Source organism: Molothrus ater, chromosome 20 (genome assembly GCF_012460135.2).
Source record: "Molothrus ater isolate BHLD 08-10-18 breed brown headed cowbird chromosome 20, BPBGC_Mater_1.1, whole genome shotgun sequence".
In the NCBI taxonomy this organism is placed as follows: domain Eukaryota; kingdom Metazoa; phylum Chordata; class Aves; order Passeriformes; family Icteridae; genus Molothrus; species Molothrus ater.
The window spans coordinates 6,063,684-6,086,595 of NC_050497.2; the positions used below are offsets into that span (position 1 = coordinate 6,063,684).

The 22,912-nt window shown below is 45.0% G+C and overlaps 1 protein-coding gene across 2 annotated transcripts; it reads left to right on the forward strand.

Moving 5' to 3' along the window:
- The first annotated feature begins 1,310 nt into the window (after positions 1–1,310).
- LRRC8A (leucine rich repeat containing 8 VRAC subunit A) lies at positions 1,311–21,833 on the forward strand. Of its 2 annotated transcripts, none has more exons than XM_036393862.2 (4): positions 1,311–1,376; positions 2,701–2,826; positions 11,446–13,609; positions 16,391–21,833. In XM_036393862.2, the coding sequence occupies exons 3-4, from the start codon at positions 11,453–11,455 to the stop codon at positions 16,664–16,666; spliced, it is 2,433 nt and encodes an 810-aa protein (XP_036249755.1). In that variant the 5' UTR covers positions 1,311–1,376; positions 2,701–2,826; positions 11,446–11,452; the 3' UTR covers positions 16,667–21,833. The 2 variants fall into 2 exon arrangements, with proteins under 2 accessions (XP_036249755.1, XP_036249754.1); XM_036393861.2 differs by lacking the exon at positions 1,311–1,376 and adding an exon at positions 1,628–2,280.
- Positions 21,834–22,912: the final 1,079 nt, after the last annotated feature.

Consider the following 22,912-nt stretch of genomic DNA (forward strand, 5'->3'; position numbering starts at 1 on the left):
ACTGAAACAAACAGGAAGGAAAATTTGGTTCTGTAGAATGTTTGTGTCAGATATGGAGCCTTCAAATGGCTCAGTGGCATTTTTTCCCGCGCTTTCTTTGCCCTGTCCTCCACCAGCCTTGTGTCTTCCCTGGTTGTTGTTTGTCCCTGAATTTAACTTGTTTGTTTAGATGTATTAGCAAAAAGCCAATTTAGCAGAAAAGTGGTCAATTTTCTGTCAGGTCCGTGAGTTGAACTGGTTCAGAGTAGATATGAGGGCAAAAGGTCGTGCAAGGAAAAAGAGATGTGGGCAGGGAGGAGTAGGGAGAAAAAGGGATGGACACAAGCCCCTACCTTCTCTGTCAGGATTTAGACGTTATATTGGTCCAAAAGTATAATGAAACTTCACCTTAATGCCCTCTTGGAATTTAGCAGAAATTTCTGGATGAGGTCAGTGATGTAAAGGGCACATCTGACCTTGTACTTTTGACTATAAAACTCAAGGAAAGTTAAAACCTTCGTTTTCTTCAGGTAATTTTAATTTAATAAATGCATTGGAACATGAACAATTCTTAACTAGCGTTTAGTTAAAAAAAAACTTAGCTATTGCACTGGGCTGATAAGAGTTTACAGCCTTATGTCCTGGCACTGGTAGGACATAAGGCTGTAAACTTAAGGACATATCCCAGCTCCTCTGGTACAGGTCCTTATGTTATACAGGTCCTTATATCCCCATATGTAAACATAAGGACATATCCCAGCTCCTCTGGTACAGGTCCTGTGCCTGTGGCTACAGGAAGTTGCTAAGACTTATAATATTCCTTGAAAGCCACAGATGCACTTACTTTATTGTTCCACACATCACTAGTGTAGACAAGTTAAAATTGGCTGCACTTAACCACTCAGAACCACCTGCTGTACACTAATAAAATTACAACTAATGCCTTTGAACCATCCTTTATTCATTTAAAAAGAAATTATGCTGCACAGTGTTCTCCATTACGTCAGACAAGTAACAAATAGCTACGAGTGAATCACTTTTTTCAGATACCACAAACTTTTCAGCAGCTGAATGCTTTCGGTTCCTTTAAGACTGGCGCCATTTTGAGCGCTGCCCGGCACCAAGATGGCGCCGCCGCCCTCACTCCCGCCGCTCTTCCCGCCCGCTCCCCTGTGGAGCGCGCCCTGCACAAAGATGGCGCCGCGCCCCTATTGCCATGCCCGCCCCCAAGATGGCGGCGGGACGAGGCGATGGTGGCAGCGCAGACAGGGTGAGGTCAGATCCGGGGCGGGGCCGCTGCGGGCAGGGCGGACAAAAGGCGCCGGAGCGGCGTAAGGGAGGGTGGGCGCCGCGGGCAGGTGGGTGCGGTGGGTTCCCGGCACGGCCGCGGCGGGCAGGTGGGTGTGCCGCGCTCCCCTCACGCCACGGGCGGGCTGTGGAGACGTGTCCCCCTGTGGGGTGATGTCCCGGAGGGGATGGGGTGGGACGCCGGGTCGGGGGGGCGCGGCTGAGGGGGCTCGGAAGCGGCGAGCAGGAAGGATTTGCTGAGTAATTGGGCAGCGATTCGGATCCTCCGTGTCCCGCCGTCCCTGCTCTCACAGCGCCCGGGGCAGGGGGGTCCTCGCCCCGCCTGTGGGGTGAGGCAGGGCCGGGCTGTGCGCAGTGTCCCCCCAACGAGGGGAGGACGCCGCTGTTTGTTACCTGCGGACGGAAGCGCGGTGGGATTTATTTATATCTCCCAGAGGATGTTTCTTTCTGTGTCCGGAAAGCTGCGGTGGAGTGGCGGGGGCTGGTGCCGAGGTGTGCTGGGTTGAGGCTGGTACCCATTGCCTAGAGCGGAGAGAAGGTCAGAGAGTCCTCTCCTCCCGGTGCTGCCTTTGCGGCACTGTGGTACGGCTAAAATGCAATAGCTTTGGTTTGCAGGGTGTTGCTTCAAAATCTGTTAGCCCGAATGGTAACTTTGGGATTAAGAGGAATGAACCCTCGGACATCTTCAGCATTATGGGGTTGGACTTTCTCCCACTGATGTCTGTTCTTTCTCATTTCTCCCTGTTGTTAACGCAACACTCTCCGATGTTTTGCAGTCTTCTTCTACATGGCTGGGAGGCTGGATGCTTGAGAGATCCCTCTAAGGATCTGCTCCCTTGCCTGTTTTCCCATGCCCCGTGCTGACATGCAGGAAGCAAGGAAAAAAACCCCAGCCCAGTTGAAATTTTTGTTGGTGGTGCTCAACTGCTTCCACTTTTAAGAAGATCCGTGTTGTGAGCGAAGGGGGCAGTTGCTTGGATCTGGATTGGTTAGGTGTGTGATCTGTGTTTTCTGATACCTTATAGTAACGTTTAAAGTGGATCAGGCTTTTCAGACTAGAAATTAGGCAGTAAAGTCATCTCTTTCCCCATCTGACAATGATTTGTTATTCTGCCTCTACTTGTGTAGACTTAGTTGTGACATTAGCATTCAGCATCTCTTTTGGCTGCATCTGCAACACCTGCTTTTTGGTAACTTCTGTTAGAATCACAGATGCTGGAAATTCCTTCCTGCTGAGTTTTACTTGGCTCCTAGTGTTCTTGCCATATTTCTAGGTATCAGCATGTCTCTTTCTGGCTCCCAGTGACCCTCTGAGTTGTTTGTTGCTTCTTAGGTACTGTTTGCCGAGTTTTTACATGTCCCTCTGTGAACTCGATCCCCTCTTTTTTGCTGATAATCTGTGTCTCATTTCAGGGAAACTGTTCCCATGGCTTGTGGGGAGTGCAGCGCTTCAGCACTCGCTCGGGATCCAGCAAGTAGGAATATCAGCCACTTCCAGCACAGAGAACTGACGTGCAGATAGCAGAACTCTGCTGCAAGGTGAGGGCTCTGGGCCAGCTCTGACTGGTCAAGCCAAAAAAACAAAAAAGACCCTGCTTAAACATAGATGCAAAGCCCAGCACATGAGATAATCGATACTGAGGAAAGGTGGTTGGTCAGACAGTGGTGGGGAGAGTGGCGGTATTTAATTGTGGTAGTGTTAATTAAATTCTGGGTGCCCTTAGCTTGGAGATGACAAAGGAACTGAGCCTTGTAAAAAGTAGAATATAACATTATATAGTCACCCATAAAACTAAATCCTGGCCACATAAACCCTGACTTGTTACTGCACTTAACAGTAAATTCAGAGGCTGCCCGGTAAATGTTTTGGTGACTGCTGCCTGAAAGGAATGCAGCTGAGAAGCAGGAGGAGCTGGTGGTTTGGTGGGTGCCCTTCCATTTCCCGTGGGCTGATATTTGTCCTCCTGTAGAGGCGTCTCCAGGCAGTTTTTCCCAGTGCACTCACCTGTCACCTGTGTGGGTGTCAGTTGGGCAATGTCAGAAACTCATTGCAGGAATGTCCCAGCCTCCTTGGTTGTGCACTGGGACAGTGATTAAAGGCATTGCAGAGTCTGTGCCCATCTTCAGGATGGGAAATTCTGTCCAGCTTGGCTGTGTTCTGAGCAGGGATGTGCAGTGTGTTCATTCCAGAATAGAAGAAACCCCTAAGGCTCATCTGGTGTTCTGGCAGTTCACTGACCCTTTTCTTTTTTTAACTTTGTCATGGTATTTGAAAACTCTTAATTCTTGTAGGTCAAAGACAACATGCATAAATATTTCCTTAAAGCATGCCAGAAGCCATGTGTTAAAAGCTAATGTTGCCATGCTTGAGATGTGAGTGCCTGAAGCCTTCCAGTGATGACTTTCTGAAGCTGGTTACATTATAGTAACTGCTGCAGGCAGTCAAGAGAGATGGTCTGTGGTTTGGGGGTCCCTTGTGCTATTACAAAAAAAACATCAAATAAGCAGTGGAGGTCACGTGTATCAAAATATTGCTGTTTGATTAGAGCAGGCTTTTAAGAAGCCTTTTCCAAATACTAAAGAAGTTTTTTGTTCAGTAGAGTACTTCAGAAGAAAGTTTTTTTGTGTTTAATTGAGCTTAACTGGTATCTCAGAAAATAGAAGGCATTATCTGGTGAGTGGTGCTGGAGAAGGGTTTATTAGGATTTCTGTGTGGGGCTCATTAAAGCAAGGGGAGCTGTGCACAGCTATTATTTTGGTAACAGTTAAAATTCAATTATTCAGCTGCAGTGTGGTGAGTCTCCCTTTATGCATTTCTACAAGTGTTTTCAAACCCAGCCTCAGTTTAGGCTTTGCACACTAATACTGAACAGGTATTCAGCAGTCTACATGCTTTGGAGAATGTCTCTTGAATGCTTCCAAGCAGCTTTTTTCTTAAACTGTTGATGTGGTGCATGTGTCTTGTATTGCAACTTGAAATCCAGTTCCTGTAGCTGGGGTATCTCTGCCTTTCCTGCTGCTGTGAAACTGCTTTTGAAACTAAAAGGTGAATTCAGTCCTGACCCCCTTGCTGAAGTAACAGTGCTGCCCTCACCTTGTGTACCAAACCTTGTTAACATCTGCTATAAAATTACCTTGGCAATTCACAAAGCTCCTCTAGTGACTGCTGCTCCTGGAGCTTCAGCCTGCTTCTGTGCACAGTGAAGATGTGTGCTGGACTAGTTAACAGGTTCTCTTTTAGAGTTTTGGTTTTATCAGGCCTTGGTGATGCAGGGTGAGGTGGTCTGTTTTTTATTAACTAATACAGTCAGAAAATGTTCTGAGCTGGAAGTCACAGTTTTGGAGCAGGTGGTCCTGAGGGCAAGCCTTGTAGGGAATGTATGAAGAGGTTCTTGCTCCTCTTTGCTCAGACTGGGGTGAGATATTAGTGTACTGATAGTTGATGTCTTAATTGTCTTGCATTGCTCTTGTCTGTGTCGTCTTTCATCCTGACTGCCTCATCTCTTGGAGCTTGAAAATAGCTGTGGTAACACCCATGGATTTGTACATGTTGTGCCAGTCTGTCATCAATGAATTAAGTTATCCTTGCTTTTACTCACTTGGAATTTATTGTTGACTTCTTATCTGCTGTTAGTTATTCCAAAGCTCTGCTCTGTCTGCCCTTCCCACAGAGAACTGAGAGCAGCTGGTTCCTCCAGCCCTCAGTGCTGGAGTTAAATGCTGCAGAGCCCCCTCCTGCATCTGGTGAGGTGCTTGGAGCTGGTCTGGTTTTCTTGAGTAGTTACTAGCAGAATGAATTCAATCACTTGTATCAGGCAGCACAAGGGACTGCTTCATTGTGTCCTGTTGGAGGAAGCCAGTTGTGCTTTTCCAAGACAGGTTCAATGCCCTGTCCTTGAAGCATTTTTGTTATGGCAAAGAGAAAATTAATTTTGGATAGGAAGCCTGTAGCCATGTACATTCATAATTTATAAGCTGACACAGCCATTTTGCTGTGGTTTACATCAATGTTGCAAGTCATCTGATGGACTTAAATTTACAACACCAGCACACAGTCCCTGCCCCAAGTGTCAGTGATGCTGGTAACTACAGACTGTGCTCAGTTCTGTGCAGCTGGGGCAAAACACTGTCAGGAGGCAGAAAATGTGGCAGGCCAAGCTAAGTCTAGCATGGATTGTTCTGGTGGTGCAGCTGTTCTTCCCTGTACTTGTCAGGACACGTGTGGTTGTGTGATGGTAAACAGGAGCTGTTGCACTAAGCTTAAGACTGACAGCCTTGCATCTGACAGAGTCAGTTAATGGCGAGGTGTAAAGATGATAAAATACTATCCCTAATGTAGGTGGATTATTCTTTTTAATGAACTTCAATAAAGACAATGTGATGCAGTGGATTCACTTCATCCTGCTGTGTCATGTGGCTTGGGTGGGGCTGGACATTGTGGAAACCACCTTACCCTCCTTTCAGTGTTGGGTTCACTGCCTGTTCCACTCTGTCAAAATGATAAATGACCCTTTCAACTTGACAGAGAATCATAGAGTGGTTTGGGTTGGAAAGGACCTTAAAGATCATCTAGTGATCATATTCATTTCTCTGCCTCAGAAGATGTTTTGTCCCACAGGAGGGGTTTATCTTTTTAAAGCAGAAGGGGCCTGATACAGGAATAATGGTTATTTAGGGCTTTGACATCTGGCTTCACTGCTGTTTTGTTCTAAGCAGCAAAGGACAAAACAACTGCAGTTGTTCCATCTCATGTCTTGGGCTTTCCCAGTTGATCATGTGGCTGTTCTTGAGCTGGGAAGGTTTTCTGAGGGGTGCCTGAAAGCAGCTCTGTTTTCAGCCTCCCTTTTTTCCCCCCCTCTTAATTCTGGACCTAGTAAACATGGGGGAGGAGAAACATAAATTCCCAGTCCCATTTCTGCCCAGTAAGCTCTTGCATTTCCTGATTTTGAACAAAGAGCTCTGTGTCATGCCCTTCTTTAGGATTTCAGGTGGCAGCTTGCTGAGGAGGGAAGCTCTGCTCTGTTGAAAACTTACTGTAACGTGTTGTAGCGCGTTAATAATCAGGGCTGTAGTCTTGAAAGCATCAAGGTTATTATTTCCAACTACCTTTGATGCTGTCAGCACCTGAACAACTCCCTCTTTCTCTGGGCTTCTGAGAGGTAAGAAATTCTGTCAGGAGGGTTTGACTTGTGCTTTGCAGTCCACAATTTTAAAATGAAATCAACTAGTAATTAAAATATGTGTAGACAAAACCAAAGGGTTGCCAGATTCAACATAAAAATTCATTGATGTCTACTTACCCAGAACTGTTTTGTGAGACTAAATGTGAGGATTTTCTTCAAATCAGGGGGGTTTGTGCATTCTTGTATGTGTCTTAAGGTTGTGCATATAAGTGCTTTCTGGCCAATAGCTTTGTTAGTAACAGAAAAGAGGAGGAAAGAGGAGGCTGGATAAAGTATTCAGCAATGATGAGTCAAGCTGACAAACTGGCCAGTGAAACAGAACAGTGATGTTGTTTCTGTTCACTCTGTCCCGAGCTGGATGTGCTGGCCAGCAGCTGCAGGCAGGAATTTGAAGTACTGTTCAACTAGGTGTCTGCTGACAATAGGTCAATCTTCAGTGCTTGAAATTAAGTGGTTTTGGATAGAGGAATTGTCAAAATCAGAGAGTAGTTACTAAATAGTTCCTCTGTTAATACCTGTGGTTTGTGGGAAACATTCATGCTCTCAGCTCTGTCAGCCTTTAAGAAGGTACTTGCTGCTTTTATGATGTCTGTCAGCTAGATGCATTTAATCTTGTTTCTGACTGGTTTTACTGTGTAGGTGTGGTTTGTTCAGAATGTCCCTGTTATTCCAACATGAGTGATTATCTTTTTCCTCCAGGTGTGTTTGGTAAAACATAGGATTAGTACTTGGTGATGCTTATGGTTGGCTGAAGGCTGGGTAGGTTTGGCAGGCTGGTTATGTAAGTCTGGAACTGCTGTTCCTTCACTTGGGGCAGCCTGTTCAGCATTAGTGGGGAGGCTGTAGGTTTGTGCCCAGCAGGCTGAGGCAGGGATGGTTCCTGGTGGGATGCAAATCTGGATCCAGGTGAATTTGCAGGCCCTGAAGAGGTATGTAGTAGCCACACATGGAATGTGTAAACATTTCAGGAGCATATTTATCTTGGCTGTATTGATCCTGTTATATAACAATGGGGCTTTAGCATACAGATCTTTTACTGAACAATCTCAGGGGTTGCTGCTCTAAACTGTCCTGAGGTGGTTCTTTATTGGCTATAGAGAAGCTCAAAGTAGTGTTGCTTGATGTAGCTGAAATCCTCCAATGTAAAGTGATTTCTGAGGGGGCAGGGGTTGGGGGACTGCTCAGGACTGTGTGCTAGATGTGGCTGGTAAGTTGACAGGAGTTTGGACAGAGAAGTTTTGATGTATCAGCTTGTGCAAGTTTAGTAAAGTCAACTTGTCCTTAAACTTAAGCACTCTCAGAATCTCAGTTTTGATGACTTCCTGTGGCAGAGGTAGCTACACTGCAAATACATTGCCTGGTCCTGAGCTCCAAGTGGAGGGCTCTGCAATTTGAAGTATATATTAAAGAGCTTGGACCCTTCTTCACCAACACTGCTCTGACACTGAACTTCCTTTTCTGTAGCTGTTCCTGTCCATAAACTCATTCACTCAGTTCAGGTGTTCTGTGCTCAGCCCTTGGTGAGGCTGTGTGCTAGAAGTGACTTGGCAAATAAAGCTTCTTCACAGTGACTCTTTTGCTGCTGACATACCATCCTGGAATCCAACTCTTAAAAAGAGCAGAAGCTTGAAATCTTGAGTGTGCTGGTCCTGGGGATCTTGGTTTGCTCTTGGTCACAAGGGAAGTAACTTTATTTCTGGCCAGCTCTCTTCATGCAAGCATTGTTCTCAGTCCCATGCCAGAGTAATACCCTCCGTGTAAATCCCTCTGTTCTACTGCCCATGTTGGGAGAGTTGGTGCTCCAGCTACCTGCGAGTTGTCTCCCTATAGAGTGCTGGAAATCCCAGCCCTTGTGGGAAGAATCCTTCTCTGCAAGGGAGAATCAAGGGACAGAGATGAGCCCTGAGAATGTGACTTGTCTGCTGTTGTCATCCACCCTAGCAGCAAAACTGCTCTAATCCAGCATGGAGAATGTTGCAGCAAGAATCGTGTTCTAAAATCATTACAGGATGGAGTTCCCAAAATCAAGATGACATTTGATGACAAGATACATCTCCTGATGTAGAACCATCAGGAGTTAGAATTGAACTGCATACACAGGGAATCTGGTGAGGAGGGATGGGACTTTGCCCATCTACTTTTTCACGTTTTTGCTGGGTACTTTTCCCTTTCATTGCAGATACTGGGAATAAGGCTAGATAAAACAGTAAATTCCAGCTCCTGGAAAGGTGGCCCCTAGTTTTATTGTTCCTTTTTGGGACTTGAATGGGTACTCCACTGCTGCCAGAAGTGAGAATTTGCTGTCAATGTTCTTTTCTTCCCCTAGTGCCCCTTCATTGTTCCTGGAAGGCAGGAGATTTCCTGCTCCACCCTGTTAATTGCTGACACTGAACTGTAATAGTTTTCAAGGGATGCTCATGATTCTTTTTTTTAGCTGTCTTGTAAGTGCACAGTGTAAAGGGGGATTTCCTACCCCATGTGACTGGTAAGCAGAATTAGGGAGCCAGCTGTGCTAATTTCTTTTTGGTTTCCTTCCTACATATCCTGAGCTACAAATCAAAGTGAGTAAAAGGTTCATTTCTTGTGAGAAAGAGTTAGGCATTTTCTGGATTGAGCAAAATGAGTAAACCCAGCACTACAACACGTTTGCAAATGTCATGAGACCCCAGTTCCTGAAAAGAGATCATCCCAGTTTCATAATCCTACTATGGAGTGTCTGATATTTCCTACAAGTTTGTCAACCAAGAGGGAGGAAGCAGGAAGGACCTTTGAGGACAAGTTGGTATCAAGGCAAGAGGAAAGAGATAAACATATTTTTTCCCCTTGATATGGAGTAGAAGGAGTATGTTCTTTCATGAAGAGCTGTTTAACTGCTGGATTCATTTCAGGTGTTCTGGTGTGTAGAGAGAGCCTCTGCTTTATCCTGCAATTATTATTTCTTAGTACTCACAGACAGCTTTTCCTAAATGTGTCTTGCACGTGGGCTCTCCTCTCCCTGGGGCAGATGAATTCCAAGGAGGAAGCTGAAATGCCTTGCCTAGGGCTTGCAGCAGGGTAGTTACAGGGCTGGGAGGGAGGCTTTCAACACCTTGTCAGTCTCCTCTGGCTGCTCAGCTGCTGTCCAGAAGAGGTTCAGCTCTGCCTGCTCCCTCCCCTGTGGATGCACAATTCTCCTGCCCTGTTTAGTGCAGTTCCTTCTGCAGAGGTGTGTCAGCCACTTCTCGGGGGCTCTGCAGTCCTACAGGACATTTTTTTCCTCTGACAGTGCTCTAGATCACTGTTTTCAACCCTTGTTTGTGACTTTGCTGGTTGATCATTAATAGATTTGCTGTTCCTTGTTTTACTGAATTTGTAGGACAGGAAATGCCACTTTTTCCTCTCAAAATTACCCACAAAAAGGAAGTGGAATTTCCCCAGTCTGGCTTTTGTGATGGACTAATGTAGTGTTGGACCTGGATGGGCAGAAGGAAAAACTTTACTTCAGGAATGGTTTTCATCTATCAATCTACACCTGTAGCTGCTTGAAACTTTCCCAAGCAGCACTGAGCCAGAGCTGTCATTTGACCACTTATTGTTGTAAACAGCAAACCAAAGAATAGAGTTCTGCATTTAGTGTCTCTAGGGAATGTGGTGCTTTCTGAGTTAGGAATGGCTTTCTTTGCAGTTCAGTGGTGGAAGTTAATTTGAAATAAAAACTTGAATTCTACCAAAGCAGATGGTGTGGGCACCCTCCCCCCTTGTCACAGAAGGCTTTGTCCCAACTAGTGATATTGAGCTTTTGGCCCTCCAGGACTTGTTGGACTGTCTGTACAAATGAAATCTTATGGTTTGGGGTAGCATGCTTGAATTTTTGTTTTCTCCCTTATACTTGAATTGTGTGAGTTTCAAAATGACTGAAAAACTAGTGCTTGTCTTGCTCCTGAACTTTGCTAAAAGGATGCTGTGGTATTACTGCTTTTTCACTGGCATTAGAATGAGTTACAGTGACTCCATGGCCTTCTGTGTTACCTGTCAAATAGGGGGATTTTGTGAGCTCCATTATCCATGGATCAGTCAGGCTTTGGGGCTTGTTGAAGAGCTTGCTCAAAGTTTCATCTGCAAGTCTAAAGGACAGAATAAGCACTACCATCAGGCCTGTGCTTCCCAGAACCTTTTGATTTCCTTTGTGACACTTAAATCCCTGCTGAGAAGAACTCTAGGTTGGTCAGAGAAGCAAATTCTTCCAAGCTTGTTTCCCCCTTCCTCTGTTTCTGAAGTAAGTAAGGCAAAAACCCAGCTGCTGCAGCATTTCAGTACTGAATTTCTCAAAAGGCAAGTAGCTAATCTTTCCTTGGAGAATTAACATAAAGGAAGGAAGCCAAAATTACTTACTTGGAAAAGTCATGATGTTGAGCAATGTTTTTTCTCTTTTCCAGCTTGCTTTATGAATGTCATAATGAGTTGCATCAATGAAGTGGTTCTAGGAAACATAACTGTGTTGTATGTAGATGTTTTCCGTGCTCCTTCAATCTGAGAACCAGCCATATGCAGAATTTTATGTAGAAGCAGTAACAAACCAATGATAAATATGGTCTGTGTGTAGATTTTATCACTTCTAACAGTGCTGGCAAATTCCTTCATCCCTGAAATTAAATCCCTAGATAAAACAGTAAATTTCCAAGTACTGGTCTGGTCAAGGGAGTTAAGTCTGCCCTTTGAGATTTCTTTGAGTGTCTTACCCCACAGACTGCTAACAATAAGCACCAGTTCTGAGGTTTTGTGACAATTTGTCTGTCTGTCACGGAAGGCTGAACAAACGTCACTGCCTGGGCTATAGCAAATGACTCACAGGCAGCCTCATACATTTGTCTCACAGTTACTTGAATTGCATCTTAGCTAATCCCAGTTTTGCTATGCCAGCACTTAACATGTGTTTTCTCACGCCCTCTTGAAGAGCAGGACAAAACTCTCTAAGCTGTTTCTGGTTTGCTTCCAGGTGAATCATGATTCCAGTCACCGAGCTGCGCTACTTCGCTGACACTCAGCCAGCCTATCGCATCCTGAAGCCGTGGTGGGACGTCTTCACGGACTACATCTCCATCGTCATGCTGATGATCGCCGTGTTCGGAGGGACGCTCCAGGTCACCCAGGACAAAATGATTTGTTTGCCCTGTAAATGGGTTACCAAGGACTCCTGCAATGACTCTGTCAGGGGATGGACAGTGGCAGCCCCGGAGCGTCCCTACTACAACACCAGTCTTGTTCCCTCTGCCGACTCGGGGCCTACAGGGATCCGATACGATCTGGACCGGCACCAGTACAACTACGTGGATGCGGTGTGTTACGAGAACCGTCTTCACTGGTTTGCCAAGTATTTTCCTTATCTGGTGCTGCTACATACCCTCATCTTTCTGGCTTGTAGCAACTTCTGGTTCAAGTTCCCAAGGACCAGCTCCAAGCTGGAGCATTTTGTGTCTATTTTGCTTAAGTGTTTTGACTCTCCATGGACAACGAGAGCATTGTCTGAGACGGTGGTGGAAGAGAGCGATACCAAACCAGCGTTTGGAAAAATGAATGGTTCCATGGACAAGAAATCCTCCACGGTCAGTGAGGATGTGGAAGCCACTGTTCCCATGCTGCAGAGAACAAAATCTCGAATTGAGCAAGGGATTGTGGACAGGTCTGAGACCGGTGTCTTGGACAAAAAGGAAGGTGAGCAAGCCAAAGCACTCTTTGAGAAAGTGAAAAAGTTCCGTACTCATGTGGAAGAGGGAGACATAGTTTATCGCCTGTACATGAGACAGACCATAATCAAAGTAATCAAGTTCATTCTGATAATTTGCTATACTGTGTACTATGTCAACAACATAACGTTTGATGTAGACTGTAAAGTGGACATTGAGAGCTTGACTGGCTACAGGATGTACCGCTGTGCTCATCCTTTGGCCACTCTCTTCAAAATCTTGGCTTCTTTCTACATCAGTCTGGTGATTTTCTATGGTTTGATCTGCATGTACACACTGTGGTGGATGTTGAGGCGGTCGCTCAAGAAATACTCCTTTGAGTCCATCCGGGAGGAGAGCAGTTACAGTGACATTCCTGATGTGAAAAATGACTTTGCTTTTATGCTCCATCTGATTGATCAGTACGACCCCCTCTACTCCAAGCGCTTTGCTGTCTTTCTCTCAGAGGTGAGTGAGAACAAATTGCGGCAGCTGAACCTCAACAATGAGTGGACTTTGGAGAAACTACGCCAGAGGATCACCAAAAACTCTCAGGATAAGCTGGAATTGCATCTTTTCATGTTGAGTGGCATTCCTGACACAGTCTTTGACCTCATTGAGTTGGAGGTCTTGAAGCTGGAGCTTATCCCTGATGTCACTATTCCCCCCAGCATTGCTCAGCTCACCAGCCTTAAGGAACTGTGGCTCTACCACACAGCTGCCAAAATCGAGGCCCCAGCCCTTGCCTTCTTGAGGGAGAATTTGAAATCGCTCCACATCAAGTTCACAGACATTAAGGAGATTCCTCTTTGGATTTATAGCCTGAAGACACTAGAGGAGCTTCACCTGACAGGGAATTTGAGCGCTGAAAACAACCGATACATTGTGATAGATGGACTGAGGGAGCTGAAGAGGCTGAAGGTGTTGAGGATGAAGAGTAACCTCACCAAGCTGCCACAGGTGGTGACAGATGTTGGTGTCCATCTTCAGAAGCTTTCCATCAACAATGAGGGCACCAAGCTCATTGTCCTCAACAGCCTTAAGAAGATGGTCAACCTGACAGAGCTTGAGCTGATCCGGTGTGACTTGGAACGCATTCCTCACTCTATCTTTAGCCTCCACAATTTGCAGGAAATAGACCTGAAGGACAACAACCTCAAAACTATTGAGGAAATCATCAGCTTCCAGCACTTACATCGTCTCACTTGCCTTAAATTGTGGTACAACCACATTGCCTACATCCCCATGCAGATAGGCAACCTGACCAACTTGGAACGCCTTTACCTGAACCGTAACAAGATAGAGAAGATCCCTACTCAGCTCTTCTATTGCCGGAAACTTCGGTACTTGGATCTCAGCCACAACAACTTAACTTTCATACCACCAGATGTTGGACTTCTTCAAAACCTGCAGAATCTGGCTGTGACAGCCAACAGGGTAAGTGAGCAAAGAGCTGAGTTGCTGTGTGAGGAAATAGTGCTGGCACTTCTGTTATCTGTGTGATTAAACATGCTACAATGGTCTGTGGATACAACTGGCACTGCTTTTGTATCTCTCTGAGGGGTTTATCTAAGGCCAAACATTGCAGATAGCTCCAGGGCAAGCCTGTCTTCCAAGAGTCCTTGTCCTGTTGCATTTCTTCTCTCAACAGTGAGGCTGCTTCCAAGTGCCAATTAGAGGCTGTTTAGAAACCCTGGAAGTCAGTTGTTTCTCTGCAGCTGGAAGCATGTAGTCTCTAGATTAACATTGATTTTGGGCTTAAAATGGAGATCTGAGAAACTGTAGTCCTAATCTAAAACTATGTACTTAAACCTGTACTTCAGACATGTACATACACTGGGAGCAGCCATATAGGGAATACATGTCTGGCTTACAGCTTTCCTTAGTGTAGTTTGCATTTGCAGGGAGTACTCCATGGTTTGGTCTTGTAAACACGTGCTTTTTGTTTCAGTCTAAGTGCAGGGCAGATAAGAGAGGATGACCAAGTGTGCTCTGCTGCCTGATTACCATAAGATGTTTCTTGGCTTGTGTTGGTGGGTGTTTATTTGCTTAAAGCAAACTATACCCATATCTAGTTCTTTGTTTCTTGTTCTAAGACTAAGGGGACTTCATTTACCATATCTGACAAAGCTGAAGCTTTCATTCATTCTGTCTGCAAATTCCTAGGAGACTTTTTCCCTTGAGTTTATTATGACCTTAAGTTGAAAGAGCCTCTAACACAAGTACAAATTGCAGACAGATAATTAAGTGCTTCTGGTTTCTTCTGGGACTGAGCAGGATTGTCCTGGAGCAGTGCTAGTTTTCACTGTCATATATCAAGGTCCTTCCTACTATTGGCAAGATCTGTTCCTGGCTGAACAGTGCCACATTACTTGTGAGAGGCACGCAACAGCTTCACTGTGGTTTGGCTTTTCACAGAAATGCTCTTAAATCAAGTATTTAATTGCTAGTGTATTTCAGTATTAGACAGGGTTCCTAAAACTCCAGCCATAAGCTGAGGTTAGTGTCTGAGAGCTTGTGCCTCTGCAGAGTAGGAGCAGACAAGGGGCAGTCATTCAGCAACTCCAGCTGAACATGTGCTCACTGGGGTTTCCTGGCACTGGAGGGTTATGCATCTGTTTGTGTGGGTGGCTGAAGCTCTGGTAAACTTCGTGGTACGTTGCTGTTCAGAACTCAGATAATTCTGTACCATTTGCCTTCTGGCAGCCTTCCTAGCACAGCTTCCTGAGGGTTAATCTGCAGTGTATCCTCTGCAGCTTTGGGGTGGGGCATTTCTTGGATGAGTGGAGTTAGAGGCAGTTCCATTTCCTGCAGCACAGTGTGGCACCACCATTTCTCTCTGGAAAAAAACCCATGCAACAGGAAGGCTGAGCAGCCTTTGCTCCAGTGGGTTCAGAAACAAAATGTGGTGAGGACCCCATGGAACAGCCAGACTGTACTGGATATCTGGGAAAGCCAGAATTACTGACAGCCTGGTTACTCCCAGTAAATGGTGACAGCAAGAAACACGAGGACTGATAGACTGGCACTTCCCAAGGCCAGGAATTGTCTCTCTTAAAATGTCTTCTCTTATCTCAGCAGTCTTAGTAAATAGAGACTTCTGGAGTTGGCTGGCACTGCTGTCCTGTACTGGAAAGCAGGCTGTTCTAACACATTGCTTCCTTCCTAAACCAATACTTGTACCTCAAATAACTCTATTATTTTCAAGAGTCTGTGATCATATGTTGCTGTTTGCAAAACATTCCAGTACCAGTAACAATGACTGCATTGAATTGTCTCTAATTGGTCTGGTTTCATCTTGGCTTTTTCTTAGATTCCTCCTCATTCAGAATGGATTACAGGCTAATTTAGCACAAATGATATGCTACATAATTTGAGTTTAGAAAAGTAATTTTTGCTTTTAAAGGCAAATGACAGCCTCCAAGCTGAGACTTTGTATTAAGGGGAGGATCCTGAGTTGCTGCATTTAGTTTCTAGCCTAGTGTTTGCTAAACCTTAGCAATAGAAAGAAATTATTTGGGAAGACTGGACTATTACAAGGATTTGCTAGAAATAAGGCTTACTAAATTAGTGATTCATGGTTACCTGAAGGTGGTGTTGGGAAAGCTAACAGCTGCTGACTTTGTTGTTGTTTTATTTTTGGCACTGTAAAAAGCCCCTGTGACTTGGAGCCTAGAAAGTCTTTGCAACATTTCACAGCCCTACGGAAATGATGGAAGATTGCTAGTTCTCAGGGCCACAAGGTTGTACCCATGTAATCTCTGCCACCTTACAGCCAAACTAGAAGTCCTGATTAAACCCAGTCTTTGTTCAGTGTAATGTCAACTGTAGAATGGCGACTTAAAACAAAGGAGCTAAGATCCAACGACAGAATAAAGGATTTGGGATGGAAAGAAGCCAGTACAGATGAAAGCATGTGACAGTGTAGCCCAGCTGTGAGCAGATTTCTGGTCCTGGAGACAACATCTGCTTTAGCCACCATCACTGGTCATCTCTTGTAACTAGTGCAGTGTCTGAAAGAGGAATCCATACAATCACCGTGCTGGGAGCCACCCAAAGCAGGAAGCTCAGAAAGCAGGAACTCACTCAAGGGAGAAGCGGACGATTGAAAACAGGGACTCTGTAAACCTTGGAGCTTCGTGTTGGCTCATTGGCCATCTGTGAAGGCGTGTCTGTGCCTGTTGGTGACTTTGCCTATGATTGGTTTCTTTTTTTCAGATTGAGAGTCTCCCACCAGAGCTGTTCCAGTGCAGGAAGCTGAGAACCTTGAACCTGGGAAACAACGTGCTGCAGTCGCTGCCCTCGCGCGTGGGAGAGCTGACCAACCTGTCGCAGATCGAGCTGCGAGGGAACCGCCTGGAGTGCCTGCCCGTGGAGCTGGGAGAGTGCCCGCTGCTCAAACGCAGTGGGCTCGTGGTGGAGGAGGACCTGTTCAACACCCTGCCCTTGGAAGTCAAGGAGCGCCTGTGGAGGGCAGACAAAGAGCAAGCTTGAACCCCTGAGAAAAGGGGAAAGCCTCTGATCAACTAGAAGGAAGCAAAAGGCCACTTCAGTCCCCTTGCACCCAGATGCTCCCCTCTATCCACTCCAATCACTATCAAACTGGCCAAGGAGTACTTGACAAACATGACTCTGAATGAGTCAGCTTCTTGCCTCAGATGCAGGATGGGGGAGGTTTGGGATCAGGATGAGGATCAAGACAGATTAATTGGCCTCTGAGCAGGGCCCAGGGGGAATTAGAGGTGTTGCTTTTCTTCTGAACAGGAATTGGGGTGAGGTGGATGGTGCTGGTGAGAAGGAATGACCGTTGAATGGAGGAGAAAATGAACGTGGGAATTGCTGCATTGCTCCTAATAGGGCTTATATGTGTCAGGGGCTAAGGGAATCCAGTGTCCTGCAAGCAAAGATCGAGAGACAAGGAAACCTCTTGAACCTCCATCTCTGTGGCAGCTGGTACTGCTTCCCTCGGGCTCAGATTCAGTCAGTGAGCCCCCAGACTGGGGTGGGATAGGACACAGACAGCTGATTTTATCTAGCTGCTGGCATTAGGATTTGGGAGATAAACATCTTGCAGCTGCTTGAAGGCAGAATTTTTTTTTTAACCAATTTTCCTTCCCCTTTGCACACTCCCCACCTTCTCCTCTGCCCCTGGAGAAGGAATCAAACCTTTAAGATTGCACTACTGTAATGGTTTCAAGTCATTTGTTTGGGTGAGTAGATCACAGCATCCTTCTCCAGCTGATGTCCTGGAGGCACTAACTGACACAGCTCCAGAGCTTTAGCCTGTTCTGAAATGGATGGTTATAGTGCAGGTGGGAGATCTGGATAAAAAGCACTCTCTCAGAAGCATGGAGTTGCTTCTGGCTTTTAGTTCCAAGTTACTTTTTAATTGCTGGTATTTTGTTGCATATCAAGTAGAAATGTAAAACTGGCCAGTGTGTCAGGGGCTGACATGGAGCTGGAGAGGAAATTTGGGCTTCCTCTGCACCTCTTGTCCCCCATTCTGCCTTCCCCCAAAATTAAGTTGTTAAATTAAGTTGTTCAGTGGTCTGCCAGTGTTTTTCATGGATGCAGTCTAGAGAGCTGCTTGATTGTTCTCTTCTGTTGTTCCCCTCACTTTAACAGCTGTCAGTTCCTGTTACACCTCTTGACCTAAATAAGGCTAATGCTGATTGAACCTGGTGCTGGAAAAGAAATCTTGTCTCTTGTTTGTTCCTTCCCTTTTCATTCCCTCAGTGTTAAAGAGGGGAATGAGAATCCTCTGTGGACTGAGCTCTTCTGACTTCCTGAAACAGAGCAGCCTTTACTGAAACAAGTTTGACCTGTTTGGTGGTATTTGTCAAAAAAACCCTGAACCTTCTGGGCTGGCAGAGGTAGATAATGTGTAACAGTTACTGATTATCATGTCCTTAAGGTGGGGTGGTTAAGATGCCTCCAGGACACAAAGGTCTTCATTTTTCCATCAGAAGGAAGAGGAGGTGCCTGGACCTACAGGTCCTGGTTGTAACATTCTGCATCAGACCAACAGGTTGGCTCCAAGGTGCAGAGCTGCAAGCTGGGGGATGAGGAGTTTGGAGGCCTCCCATGTGTACAAAGGGGGAAGCTCCATCCAGCTCCAGAGTGATTCCTGACAATCTGCCAGCCAGTGCCCTGGCTTATCACCTGGCTTGTGGTGATCCCATGGATGCTGGGGCAATAAGGCACAGTGTGGCTCTCTTCATCAGATGTAAGATATGACATATATATATACTAAATATGCTGAAACCATGAACAATGTTAACTGGACTCTGGATTTATTGATGTTCAGATGCTTAAATAAAGCTACATTAAAATCAGGAGATCTGTTTATAAAGCTGCTTTTAAGAAAAATGTAAATCTTGCTTCCCTTAGTCCATTCATTATGAAACGTCTAAACAGTCCAGGGGATAATATAATTAAATCTCCATCTGGGAGGCAAGGTACTGTAAAAGCTTTTCTGGCTTCTAATAGGGTTAGTGTCTTGAAATTGTGTTAGAGCTGGGGCCACAGCTGAAAGGATGGGGAAGGATTGATGCTGATTGAATTGTATTTATATTTGCCCAAGCATTTTGGATCGTGGAAAGGACAGAAATTGTTAGGTGGGCTTTGTTTCCTGAGTAAAGCAGAATGGCTTCAGGCTTAGCTACAGAAATGCTGTTTTCCAGTCAGTTCCCTGTGGTGGATGGTGAAGGAAGCTTTTTTCCTTAGTCTGTGCTAAAAGATAGCACTGGAGAATAATGGCCCCTGAATGGAAACGTGGACTCTGTTTGCTATTCAAGGCCACTGGGTGACTGTTTTATTACTCGTGTATTTTAGACCAGGAAGGGCTGAAAGGGCAAAGCACCCCCTGGGAGTTTCACTTTGCTCACAGGAGCAGTGAGATTTCCCCAGGATGTCTAGATTGGAGATGAGCGCTTTGACTTTTGATTCCTGGTGTGGTTTTAGTTATACAACCTAAACTTTGCACAGCTGGGTTAGAGTTTCTATAAACAGCTCCTGAAAGTATGCTGCAGTGCTTCTAGAAGCTTGCAAGCCTCCTGAACAGCTCTGAATCCCAGCAGGATGGGTGAACAACAGGCTGTTCTGCCAGAAGGGAGGGACTGCCTCCAACTCCATGCTGTGCTCCTGCTGCTTCCTGAGTGGAGACTGCCCTGGGCCTGAGGTGTGCAAAGCAATTGTAAGACAAGCTGGTAATTGATCATGCATGAAAATGCCAGCTTTGTGCTGCTTTTGCAATAGTCCAAGCTTAACTCTTTTGGTTATGGCTGCTGGGGCTTGAGAGCTCCCTGTGTGGCAGAATGGGGATGAGCAGCCTGATAACATTTTGTACTGGACACACAGGTGACACAAATACATTGTCACTCTGAAAGACAGCAATATGCATTATTTACTTCTGGTATGTGCTGCATGGTCTTCCAGAGCATCAGTCTTGTATGATGAGATGGAAAAAGCTTTAAAACTTCCAAGGATAGGATCTAGACCATGAGTCCTGAACGTGTTTATGACTGAGGGCTGCTGTAAAACTCAACCCACAGCAGAACGAGTCACTGCTCAAACTTTTCTGGATTGCTCCTTCTGTGAGGGATGTCCTTACATCAACCATCCATCCTCACTTGCAAGTATTCAATCCATGAATATTCTGTATTTTCCTTCAAGTTTCCATCAGAATGAAGCTTAGGGGGTTTATTTCTGACACAGATCAGTGCATTCACAAAAAGCATTCAGTTTAAGCAGACAGTCACTGCCCTGGTCAGTGTCTTGTTCTCCTGACAAGCTGTTCAAAACAGTAGCAAACCAGATTATTTATTAGCTGCTAAACCAGACAGCAACTTGAATTAAACCCTGTTTCCTTAATAGCACTTCTGAGCTGAACAAGTTCTTGGAGATCACAAGGACGCTCATCCCATGTTAGGATTGAAGGTTAGTGACATGCACTTTACCTTTCCTGCTAAATACCCCAAAAAGTGATAAGTTGCAATTAATTCTTTTGAACCAGCTGAAAGGCAAGGAATACAAAACCTATTAAATGTGTAAAATTGTGCTGTACCCTGACACTGTGCACTGGAATGTTAGCTGAAGTTGTTCTGTGTTTCAGATTACTTTCTGATTTTGTTATTTGATCCCCAGTTAATTTAGCAGCTGGAAGTATTTTACTCTGTCAGTCTGAGCAGTTAAATAGCTTTTACAGGTGTCTTTCATGATGTGCTGTTCTTTCATATTAATTGTCACTTCTTTTTAATAGCCTACCTCATTTTTTATTTTTTCTTATTACCATTTATACACTCTATTTAGCTCACTCCATTTTAATTAAAGTTCTTGGTGTTCATTACTGTAAATAGTATTTACTGGTTTCTGTTGCTGAACCACATGAAGTCCTTTTCTTTTTTTTTCCCCTCTTAAACAATTGATTCCAGGAATTTTGAGAACAATAACACATCCTTTACAGAGGATGAGTTGTCTGGAAAAAAGTTTCAAATTTTATTGATTCCTCGGCCGTGACATTGTTTCCTTTCCTTACCTCTTTTCCTGCTTTAGAATGGAACTCTCATGGTTTGAGTTCCTTGGATTTTTAAATGTTTTTTCAGTCCTCCTTCAGGGGAGGAGTAACTTTTGTCCCCCTCATCAATAGCTGTGCCTTCTCTATAGGTCTGTTAATGTACCATCTCCCCAGAGGCACTTGCTCTCTGGAGTGTATTTGTAGCAGTGCCTGCCTGAAGCCAACTCATCCCTTGGATTCTTTTTGTTTCAACCCTGGAGAGATTTCCTAACCTCTGGGGTGATTTCTCACTGCCAGACAATTCTGTCATCCTGTAAGCAGAGGCACCTGCTCTGAAGGTCACCTAAGGTAAGGCTGTGGGGATGCTGACTAGGAAAATTATTGCTTAAACTTCACTTTTAAAGTTTTTCTTCCATTTTAACCCTACTGTTTGGCCACAGTGGATAGTGTAATTTTCCCAAGCATGTGCTCAAAGTGAATGAGTTTTCTGTCCTACCTCATTCTAGCAGTGTACAAAGCACAACTGGAATGGGGCAGGATTATTAAAGTTTGTTTCAGACTCTTCTCCCTCCTGCTGTGGGTTAATATTTAAACTGCTTTGGGAGTATGAAATCTTCCAGAAATCTCATATGCAAAATCCAAAAGTTTCCAAAGTAGCTACACTTGAATTGCTGGACCCCAATGGCAAAGGTCAACTTCGTGTGAGTTCACACAAAGGCTTAATTTAGGATCCCTGGAATTTTCCATCCCTTCCTCCATTTCCTTTAAAGGAATTTTATTTGACAATGGAGGAGTTTTTCTGGAGGAGGCTTAATGAGAAGGGGGCTACTGAGCCTGAGTCATCTTTACAGCTGACACATGTGTCCATTTCAATAAGTCACTACTCATGGCTTAAACATGGTTCACTCCCATTGTGTAAATGGGAGTGCACCCATTTGTAAACTGTGCACAAGCAGGGCTGTGGTTTGGCATCTGGGACCTGAAACTTGGTGTAACATTTCAGAATCATGACATTCACTTTGTATGTGGGATTGTTTGGGCAGCTGAGCAACAGCACCTTCCCCGTGAGCACTGCAGGCTGCTCTTGCTTGCTCTGAAAGACTTGTACAATTGGACACTTCACCAGAATAAAAGTTTTAATTTGCATTTTCTTTCTATGTCTCTGTTCTTTGGTGTTTCCTGTCTATGATGCCATTCAGCCTTCCATGATGTCACTTTTCAAAAGACAGATGTTAATAATTCCAGCTATTGTGTAGGATTATTGGGTTCTTTTACTCATTACAAAAGTTCTAGTGGATTATGACATTCCTCTATGAATTAAGTAGATGTACAAGAAAGAAGTGTTGCTCTGTGGGAAGCTGGGGCTGTGTCACAGATTTCACTATCACTTTACAAGTGTCCCAAACAGTTCTATTTCTGAATTTAAGGCTGTTGCCATAGGAATTGTCTTCAGATTGGTAAATTATTTCAGTTCCTGCCTTCCCCATGGGCTCCTTAACTGGAAATGCTGGCAGATAGTGTCTTTCCCAATTCATGAAGTGTTACAGAGAATCAGCCTGTGACTTACAAAGAAAATTTGAGTTTCTGTGCAGCTCTTTTACTGTGTAGAAAGGTGTTTCTCTTGAGTTTTGCCTTCCCCCACTTCCTTTGTCTGTGACTACTTGACCACAGTGACATTGGCCCCACTTCAGACAGAGAACGTAAGCAGGCTTTGAAGCAGGTGAGTGGGAGGTCATAATGCTGCTTGTTGATGAGTTTTAATGAAATGCAAGACTGAACCCCAAGAAAGGAGAGGAGGAAGTGTCCCTTGTCATCTAAGGCTCAGCTGGACCTCAGCTCCTTTTGGCTGGTTTACCTTTTGGAGGACTTACCTGGTGTATGAGGAGCTGAGGAAATCATGCTTTGCTCCTTGTTTCTCATTAAATATTCTCTCACTTGTTGCTGATTGAAGACTTCAGGAGAGGTGAGGTGGTCCAGTGGAAAATTTTCCTCCTTGGAAACCCTGGCAGCTCCACAGCAGCAGTTTTGGTGTGAGTGCTGAGCTGCTTGAGCTGGCTTGGCTGCAAATGGCTTCAACAGGAGCCCTTACTGGGGTAATTGTGCCAGTCCAAAAGGCATTTGAAACACTTGATCTGCACCTTTCCTACAGCCATGGGCTGGGCTTTGGCAGCCTCCAGCTTGCCAGAAGTTTTCTTGCAGAGCTGGCAGGAGAAAATGTTGTGTCC

Coding starts and splice junctions, on each gene's coding strand:
- LRRC8A (XM_036393862.2), top strand. CDS start 11,453: ATGATTCCAGTCACCGAGCTGCGCTACTTCGCTGACACTCAGCCAGCC. Junction 13,610..16,390: donor TGGCTGTGACAGCCAACAGG/GTAAGTGAGCAA, acceptor TCTTTTTTTCAG/ATTGAGAGTCTCCCACCAGA.